This window comes from Heteronotia binoei, chromosome 11 (genome assembly GCF_032191835.1).
Source record: "Heteronotia binoei isolate CCM8104 ecotype False Entrance Well chromosome 11, APGP_CSIRO_Hbin_v1, whole genome shotgun sequence".
Lineage (NCBI taxonomy): Eukaryota > Metazoa > Chordata > Lepidosauria > Squamata > Gekkonidae > Heteronotia > Heteronotia binoei.
In genome coordinates, this window is record NC_083233.1 from 61,195,225 (window position 1) to 61,205,687 (window position 10,463).

The 10,463-nt window shown below is 44.4% G+C and overlaps 2 gene segments (V, D, J or C); both read left to right on the forward strand.

The window, feature by feature from the left end:
- Window positions 1–6,021: 6,021 nt before the first annotated feature.
- Window positions 6,022–6,580, forward strand: LOC132579235 (immunoglobulin lambda variable 5-37-like). The segment is given in 2 exon segments: window positions 6,022–6,082; window positions 6,180–6,580. Coding segments are annotated over 2 exon segments (423 nt in total).
- Window positions 6,581–9,707: 3,127 nt separating this feature from the next.
- LOC132579236 (immunoglobulin lambda variable 5-37-like) lies at window positions 9,708–10,223 on the forward strand. The segment is given in 2 exon segments: window positions 9,708–9,785; window positions 9,881–10,223. Coding segments are annotated over 2 exon segments (369 nt in total).
- Window positions 10,224–10,463: the final 240 nt, after the last annotated feature.

Here is a 10,463-nt window from a genome sequence, read left to right on the forward strand (position 1 = left end):
AAAGGAGTTCCTGCTGCAAAAAAGCCCTGAATATGTCATTCACTGACTATGTCAATCTTGTGAGGTTAAATGGATTGATTAAAGATTTTCATGTAGTTTTATTTTATTGACATCATTTATAGTCCACTGTTCTCACTGAGACTCAAGGTGGATCACACAACATGACTCCATGCAATCCATAGGATAAGACCTCTAATAAGTAATGTAATAAGGCTGAGATTGCAAAGGTCTGAAACCGGGGCTTTTTTTCTAGCAGGAACTCCTTTGCATATTAGGCTACACTGAGCTGTCGTCCCTCCAACCAGGCTCAAGTATTAAGCATATCATGTTAAACAAGCAGTAAATAGCATTACAGAAGGAGAAATAAAATGCACAGAGAACTTCATCATGCATACAGCAACTGTAGCAAAGGCCCGATGAACTTCCCTTTTCTGAGCAGGAACTTTAACAGGTAGAAACATGGAGCTGGAAAGGACCATAAGAGTCGATTTAGTCCAACTCCCTTCATACTGCAGGAAATTCACAGCTACCTCCCCCTCCACTCCCAGAGTGGCCCCTTCTCTACAACCAGAGGAAGGCAAAAAAACCTTCCGGAATGTATGGGCAGTCTGGCCTGGAGAAAAGTCCCTCCTGACACTTAAGGGCAGTCAGCATTACCCTGGGCATATAAGAAGGTGCTATGAGCACTGACTCATCCCTTCCTGCCCACACAATTCTTAGTGCATCATCATAGTGCATCAACATTTTTGTTGGATGCTCATCAAGCCTCATCTTTAAAATATCCAAAGATGATTAAAAACATAATAGCCCTGCTGGATGAGACCAATGGTCCATCTAGTCCCGCCTCCTGTCTCACACGGCAGCAACCAGTAATTCTGGAAGGCCAACAACAGGGCCTAGAGGCTGAGGCCTGCCCCTGATCTGGCCTTCGGTGGCTCTGCGATTCAGAAGATTAGTGCCTCTGAATATGGAGGTTCCCCTCAATCACCATGGTTAGTAGCCTTATCCTCCTTGAATCGAAGCCCTCCATGAATCTAAGCCCCTTTAAAATCTGTTTATTCCTGTGGCCATCACTACGTATCAGCAAATTTCACATTTTAATCACTCTGTGTAAAGTAGTATTTCCTTTTGTCCATTATGAACCTACCGTCCATCAGTTATAATTGGATGCCCTCGAGTTCTGGTATTTTGGGAGGCGGAGAAAAAAAATCTCTTTGTAAACTCTCTCCACCCCTTGCATGATTTTATAAACCTCTATCATGTCCCCTCCCCCCCTTAGTCCTCTCTTTTCTAAACTAAAAACTCCCAGATCCTTCAGCCTTTCCTCAAAGGGAAGGCTGCAACCCCCTTATCATTTGATTGCCCTCTTCTGCACTTGTTCCAGCTCTGTAATGTCCTTATGAGATGCAGTGACTGGAACTATACACCGTATTCCAAATGCGGCTTCATCATAGAACTATACAAGGGCATTACACTATCAGCCATTTTATCTTCAATCCCTTTCCTAATAATCCCTTACACAGCGCAGCATACTGGGTTGACGTTTTCATTGAGCTCCCCACTATGACCCCAAGATCTTTTTCCCTCTCATTCTCAGCCAGTTCAGACTCCATGAGCCTATACTTAAAGCTGGGATTTTATTTTTGTCCCAGTGTGCATCACTTTACACATACTGACACTTAGCTTCATTTGCCACATTGTAGCCCGCTGAACCAGTTTGTTTAGGTCCTCTTGGATCTCTTCATGGTCAGCCTTGGTTTTTACCATCCTGAATAATTTGGTGTCTGAACACTTGGCCACTACGCTACTCAGCCCTAGTTCCAGACCACTTATGAATAAAATAAATAGTTCCAGCCCCAATTCCAATCCTTTTGGGACCCCACAGCTTACTTCCCTCCACTGTGAGAATTGCCCATGAATTCCTAGTCTTTGCTTCCTTCCATTTAACCAGATTTAATCCATAAGAAAACCTGTCTTTTATCCCATGACTGCTAAATTTACACAGGAGTCTTTGGTGAGGTACCTTGTCAAGTCATTGCCCGAAAGAAGAGACCAACGCCTCTTGAGGAAGCCTGTTCTTTTGAGGAACCACTTTGTCAGGAAGTTCTTACTTCAGCCTTTTCTCATAGGACTTGATCTACAGATGTATCACCATGTTTGTTATCCTTCTCTGGATACTGACAGAGACTCTCTCCATCAACACATCCCAGTTTATTAATATCCTTCTTAAATTGTGGTGCCCAAAATTGAACATAATACTCCAAGTGAAGTCTAACCGGAGAAGAGTAAAGTGACTCTATCATTTTGCATGACCCAAACACTAAGCTTCTGTTGATGCAGCCCAAAATTGCAATTGCCTGTTTAGCTACTGCCTCATTCTGCTGACTCATGTTCAGTGTATGATCTACAAGAGAATTTAGGTGCTGGACTTTGGGCAGGAGCAGTTTCTTCTCAGAATTGTGCAAAGCTTTCTGTTGGAGTTCTTCAGGGAATCTAAACATCTCTAAAAGCCGCCTAGTGTATAGATTCTCCAGATAATTAAATGAAATGTGAGTGACCTTCCCAAAAAAATAAGTGATGGAACTGAACTGTCGTTATTCTCAAGTAATCATGTCATTTGCAATTATGACCACTAGGTGGTGCCATTGATCTATATATTCTGAAGATTGATCCGCTTGGCTTTCTGAGGCTGCATTCATACTCCCTAAATCAGAGGCATCTAACTCATTTGTTATGAGGGCGGGACCTGACATAAAAGAGAGCTTCTTGGGCTGAGCCATGTAAGGCCGGGCCATGTGTGTACCTATTTAAGATTAGGTAGCAGAGATATAGATTTGATAAAGAAAACAGACAAACACAAATATATATTTTTTAAAAACTTAAAACATTAGCGCTCATTGGTCTTAAAGGTTCTTTCTTTGTATTTCTCCCATGGGATCCAGGGAACTGGACAAAGGAAGCTCTGGCTCTTTTCTTCCTTCCCCAGGGACTGGGTGGGGGTGGAGCCTGAGTCAATAGAAGGAAGAAAGGCTTAGTTCAATAGCTCTGCTGTGCAATACAGAGAGCCTGGCAAAGCAAGCTATTCCTCAACAAGGGAGGAGTCTCAGCCAATGGAGAAAATAGAGGTTTTGTTCTGTAACTCCTGTGCAATTGAGCAAGCCTTGCAAAGCAAGCTGTTATGCAGAAGGAAGCAAGATATAGGGAGTAGGAAGCCAGTTGCTCGGGGGCCTGATAGGAGCTCTCCGAGGGCCTGATTTGACCCCCGAACTGCATGTTTGACACCCCTGCTTGCACCTTCAATCCACTTTCAATGCACTTTCCAACTGAATTTTGCCAGTTCACACAGTAAAATCCAGTACTGAAAGTGGATTGGAAGTGCATTATTTAGTGTGATATCACAGCCTGAGTCAAGCACAGGAAGGACAGAGCGTGTACTCTAGTGTAATGCTTTTGTTTTGTTTTTTTGTCGTCCCCCCCCCCCAAAAAAAACATATACATTCTGTCTCACTCAAGAACAAACTATTGTGCCATTGGAGAGGGGGAGCACACAGACTTCAACCATTTGGAAAAAGAAAATACAAGTGAGATACTTTGATCCACACGATTGTTTTCTGTGGTCCCAGAAGATAGGACCAGAATCAAAGGGGTTGAAATTGAATCAGAAGAGTTTCCGGCTCAACATTAGGAAGAACTTTCTGACCGTTAGAGCGGTTCCTCAGTGGAACAAGCTTCCTCAGGAGGTGGTGGGCTCTCCTTCCTTGGACTTTAGGGGGAGGTATTTGTAAATTTCCTGCATTATGCAGGAGGTTGGACTAGATGCCCCTGGAGGTCCCTTCCACCTCTATGATTCTATGATTCTACTTGGGGTATTGCTGCAAACGGACAGATTTGTCTAACTCCCAAGGGGCAGCATGGAACATGAAAGTTTGCAAACATGGTCACATGACAGGAAGAGGGAGGGAAATCAGAGCTATGACAGGACAACGGGCAGCTGACTAAGAAAGCTGAGGACAGGAGACAGGAGCAGTGCATAGGAAGGTGTAGTATAAGAAGGAAGAAGCTGAGGATTAGAGGCAGGAAGGGATTTGCTCTATCACTCAGCATCAGTCTGGCCTCAGCATCCCGGTGCTTTTCTGAGTATGCTTGCAGGGAGCATCAGGAGGCATGGTACTCTTTGTCTCTACATCGCTATTTAAAAAAAAAAACAGCAAAAAGTGGGCTTCCAAGTGTCACCCCAAAGCCAAAAGGCCAGTTCACTGATAGGGGTCTTGATAACTTGTTTGAGACCAGAGAGAAAAGAACAGAAACTATTCAAGTAGACCACTCATCAGCCCACATGCAGCTGCTTTTACTGAATCAGCTCCTTTGTCTTTTTTGGCCCATATGGTCTGCTCAGAATGACGACAGCTCTCCTGTGTCTTATGTAGAAGTCCTTCTCATTATCTACTGTCTGACTCTATGAACTGGACAATTCAGGGCTTGTAACTGGTCTTGGGCCTTCTGCATACATAGAAGATGCTTCACCACTAAACCACAGCCCTTTCCCCAGCTAAGCCATCAAAACTGCTTACATTTTAAAAAGCCAAACGCTGTGCCCTGTGCCAAAAGCCATGTTCGAAATAGTGTCTGTTCGAAAGGTGCCCCTATCCTTCATTAAGGTTGCCAAATCCCCGATGTCGGTAGGGAATCCCCCAGTTTGGAGGCTCTCTCCCCACTTCAGGGTCATCAGAAAGCAGGGGGGAGGGAAATGTGGAGGAGGGAAATGTCTGCTGGACACTCCATTATTTCCTATGGAGACCGATTGCCATAGGGTATAATGGAGAATTGATCCATGGGTATCTGGGGCCCTGAGGAGTTGTTTTTTGAGATAGAGGCACCAAATTTTCAGCATAGTATCCAGTGCCTCTCCTCAAAACACCCTCCAAGTTACAAAAAGATTGGACAAGGGGGTTCAACTCTATGGTCGTTTTCGCACTCACCTCCAGCCGGCGCGACCCCCCTCTTCACCGCGCAGGATCTGCGCGGATTTCGCACTAAATGCCGCGGAGCAGCCTTTTGCGTCGGAAACTCCCGTCGCAAAAGCCGTGCAAACGCCAAACTGCTTTTTGGCGATTTACGTTTGAGCGGCTTTTGCGACGGGAGTTTCCGGCGCAAAAGGCTGCTCCGCGGCATTTAGTGCGAAATCCGCGCAGATCCTGCGCGGTGAAGAGGGGGGTCGCGCCGGCTGGAGGTGAGTGCGAAAACGACCTATGAGTCCCCAAAAAAAGGTGCCCCTATCCTTCATTATTTCAAATGAAGGAAAGGCATTTAAAAGGTGTGGGGTCCTTTAAATGTGAAGAACTGAATTCCCTTTGGAGTTCATTTATGCTTGTCACAACCTTGCTCCTGGCTCCACCCCAATGTCTCCTGGCTCCACCCCCAAAGTCCCCAGACATTTCTTGAATTGGACCTGGCAACCTTATCCAACATTCCAAGGAAGAGAGTTCTCTCCAGTGCACTGGGGAGTGTGAGAATGCAGATATATGTTTTGCTGCTTATGTTCGAAATAGTGTCTGTTTTTTTTCTGAATATGCTGCTCTGATTTTATAGTAATCATTTTATGATGTTTTAATCTTGATGTTTGTTTTAATTGTTGTAAGTCTGTTTGCAGGATAGGGCGGGGTATAAATAAAAAAAAATAAATTAATTCTCAGTTGAGAAAAGGTACCAGATGTGACCCAATATGCCTGGTGCATAACACATTCCCTGCCTCCAGGATAGAAACAATATATCCATCTGAATCCCCAAAAATACGTGTTACAGCCACAGGCAACAAATAGCATCTTTTTTGTGACATGACTGAAACATACCTTGTCAAAAACAGCACACCTGCTTTTTAATATCACTGTGATAGTCAGGACCAATCAGGTTAGGGCTGATTATCATGAAGGCGGAGCATAGATGCAAGCAGGTCAGGTATAAAGGGCTGCTAATATCAGACCTTCCATTGCCTTCTGTCTTGTTTCCTTTCTCATTGGAGCCACCAAACTTTGCATCATGTTCTGGGCTCCCATTCTCAGCCTTTTAGTCATGTGGTGCACAGGTAAGAGTAGAACACATATCCCTTGAAACATTGCTAAGAGAAACACAGCTGAGAAGCAGTGTGAACATGACAGTTTCTGCAATATTTTCTTTTCCAGGTTTGAACTGCCAGGACGTGATATCTCAGCCACCCTCAGCATCCGTTTCACCAGGGAACACAGCGAAGCTCTCCTGTGTCATGCGCAGTGGGCTCAGCATCAGTGGCTATGCTGTACGCTGGTTCCAGCAGAAGCCTGGGAATCCCCCCAGATTCCTCTTATGGTATCACTCAGATTCCAGCAAGCACCAGGGCTCTGGGGTCCCCTCTCGATTCTCTGGTTCCAAAGACACCTCCAGCAACACCTGCTATTTAAACATCGCTGGAGCTCTGGCCGAAGATGAGGCTGATTATTACTGTGCAGTGTGGCACAGTGATGCTTTTCACAGTGATTCATTCAGAAGGGGAAGCCAGACAAAAATCTGTCGTATTCCCTAAGGGGAGCTGAATTGCGTAGCTATGTGGTACAGCAGCAACATCTGACTAATAAAAAACATTAGATAGTACAAGTTAAATGCGTATTATCGTTAACATAGAGTCACAGTAAACGTATTGCTTTTTACATTGCCCTTTTCTCCACTCATCCCACATTGAATCAATATGGGAGGTGCTTGTGGCTAGATCCCAGCCAGTGCTAGAGTCAAAGTCTTATGCGATCCCAGCAAAACTCTGGTAGTTATTGAAGTCCATTGCAGTATTAAGCTTCTGGGTCTCTGACTGTATCTTTAGCTTCTCTAGTAGTAACAGAGCTTGGAATGACTTAGACTTTCAAATAGGATAGCAAATGAATATTTTATGGTGATTCTTCTCACCCTCAAACATTTTCTTGCTTTAAGTTTGGGATGAGTGAACACCAATGTTCCCTCTAAGCTTCAGAGTCTTGTGAGCAAAAATTCTGCTTTGTGAGCTACTGATATTCAAGTTGGGAGCTACTGCATAAATCAGTGTGCTCTGGGGTCATCCTTCCTGAGCTAAGACAAAAATATTTGCGCTGGAGGCTAAACATCTGTGATCTAGCTCACACTAACGAAGAGGGAACACTGAACACTACAACTGGCACCATTTAAGTCTCAATCGAGCAGTAGCGGGACTGGCCCAGGAGATCGAGTCAAGGATTGGAAAAAGAATGTGGAATGCAAAAGTGATCTTGCATGTTTTGTGCCTATCATATCCTCTCTCTCCCTCTGCCACAGATTGTTATAGTATTGGAAGAGGAGCACATGGATTTCAATCATTTTTTTTAAAGGATAAAAGACACTTATCAGGACATTGCTACAAGTATAGACAGATTCCTTCATCTAACTCAGTAATCCTGAACATTTTCAGACCCCGGATGCACCAGCAGCAGCAAGGGACCCAATAAGTTTCGACAATGTGACATCACTATCATATGACAGAAGAGGGGGAGCCACAGTTTTTACAGGACTCGGGATGGACACAAACTGAAAAAAATGCAATTCAGTTCCTGGTTCGTGACATGCCCCATTTATGAACCATAGACCATCACGAATTTTTTGCTGCTCAGGAATCGGTTGCCCTCCAGGCATGCTAGAGATGCCAAACTCTCAGAGGGTCTCTGGCTGGCTCTCCTCTACCTGCCCTCTGAGTCTAGTGAAGATTGGATTTACAGGGTTCAAGTTACAGATCCCCAAAGAAGATGCCCCAGGAAAGCGTTTGCTGGGGAAGTGACTGCCTGTCATTTTCCCAGAAAGCACTTTCCTGAGGGTACTTCCTTTGGGGGGCCATAACAGACCCCGTAAATCCAATTCGCACCAAACTTGGAGAGCAGGTAGAGGAGAGTCAGCCAAAGATACGCTGTGAGTTTGGTGTCTCTAGCATGTCAGAAGGCATTCTACTGCATCACAAACTTCAGGAACCAAAATGGTTTATTTGGAAGGTAAAAGTTGATAATGGTTCATGGTTAGTGAACTGGGCACATCACAAACTGAGCTGCATTTCCCTAGTTCATGCCCATCCCTACTGTCAACACAAGTCTCCCCCACCTTATAATTATGTGTTTGATCTTTACATTTATCTTTGTTGAAATTCATGTTCTTAATGTAGCCCAGTCTTCCAGCCTGTTGAGATCATCCTGAATCTTGATTCTGTCTTCTACTGTATTTGCTCCCTCTCTCCATTTAATGTCATTTGCACATTTAATGAGCAGCCACTCTATTTCTTTATCCAAGTTATTAATAAAGATGTTGAACACAGGGCCTTAGACACTCCACTTGTTACTCCTCTCCAAGATGATGATGAACAATTTAGAAGCACTCTGCATGAATTGGTTGGCCACTTTATGAGACAGGATGCTGGACTAGATGAACCACTGCTCTGATCCAGCAGGGCTCTTCTGTTTTTATGCTCCTAATTCACCCCTGAAGTGAATTCAAGTGAGGGTCTCTGGGTGAGAGCAGAGGTTTTTTGCTCAGATTTATGCTGCTAATTCTGTTGGAGTAGATGGAGTAGAAGGGAATCCCACTACTAAATATTTCTCAAAGCTGCCTAGAGGAGGGAAAGGGAAAGGAGGAACAGATGGAGGGAGGGAGGGAGGAAGGCCACAGATTGTTTCAGCATTGGAGATGGGAAATACACAGACTTCGGCTATCTAAAAAGGAAAAGTTTGCTTATGTACTGGAGCACTGTGGGAAGTGTAGGCAGACAGATACCTCCAGAGCAGTGGTCTTCACCCTTCCCCTACCCAGGCGCCTCCATTATCCTGTGGACAGCAGCATGGAAGCCACAAAGCTGCAAGCATGTGAGCAACACAGTCATTGGACAGGAAGAGTGGGAACCAGAGTTGCAATAGGATACTGAGCAGCAGCCTTAGAGAGCTGAGGATTATAGGGAACATAAGCAGAACACTGGTAGACATACTGATGTGAGGAACAAGCCAAGGGTTAGACATATGTAGGAATTGTTTCCACCGCTGAGTGATTGGTCCTCAATGTCTTTCTCCTCCTCTTAGCATAGACATAAGAATCATGGAGCTTTACTCCCTGACACATGCACACTAGTAGCAGGTTCCTAAAACAGCAAAAAAATGGCAACTCCAATGCAAAATATAATCTTATTATATGATTTAACAAAAATATGTTTAAAAAAAAAACATGGATGTAAGTGACTGAACCCTGGGACACCCAAGAGGTGTATTTAGCTTTCTTGATGATCATTCTTCAAGTCTGCTGAAACAGCAGAAACTACCGTATTTAAGCAACATATATCTCACCACCACTGAACCTATCAATTGTACAGTCAAAAAGGTCAATCTGTGTATAATTCCCAACCTTCTACCGCATATTGGTGACCATCTAAATAAATCAACATCTAGGATTGTAACAAATATTGAACCTAGTCCCGCAATACTTGTCTCTCACAGCTCCGAGTTTACTGAAATAGCACCCCTTATGAGATCTCTTTGAAGCATCTGTCACCAAAAATAGCACACTCCTCCTCTGAGCCCTCCTATAATAGTCAGGACCTATCAGATTAGGGCTAACGACCAGGAAGGTGGAGCACAGATGCAAACAGAGTGGCTATAAGAGGCTATTAATGTAGGAATTTCCAGTAGTCTTTGTTTTGTGTTCTCATTTCCTCATTAAGGACATCAGCCTCAACATCATGTTGTGGCCTGCCATTCTCAGTCTACTAGTCATGTGGTGCACAGGTGAGAATTCACTGAATATACACTGAAACATTGCTAGATGAATGCTCTTGAGAAGCAGTGTGAATGTGACAATTGTTGCAACCATCTTTTCCCAGGTTCAAACTCTCAGGATGTGATATCTCAGCCACCAGCAGCATCAGTGTCACCAGGAAACTCAGCAAAACTCTCCTGTGTCATGAGCAGCGGGTCCAGCATCAGTGGCTATGCTGTGATCTGGTTACAGCAGAAGTCTGGGAATCCCCCAAGATACCTCTTATGGTATAGCTCAGATTCCAGCAAGCACCAGGGCTCTGGGGTCCCCTCTCGATTCTCTGGCTCCAAAGACACGTCCAGCAACACCTGCTATTTAAACATCGCTGGAGCCCTGGCAGAAGATGAGGCCAATTACTACTGTGCAGTCTGGCACAACAGTGCTTGACACAGTGACTCAGTCAGATGAGGAAGTCAAACAAATACCTCTTCTATTCCCTATGGGGAACTGAACTGCACATGTTTATAATGCAGAGACGACTTCAGATGATGTCCCTTTACGGGACATCATAAATAGATCCCTCTTGAAGGGGCATTTTCCAACACCCTTAAAAGAGGCATTGGTCCGTCCCCTCCTGAAAAAAGTACAGCAGATCCGGCCGAATTGGCAAACTACTGACCGGTTTCTAATTTACCATTTTTAGGTAA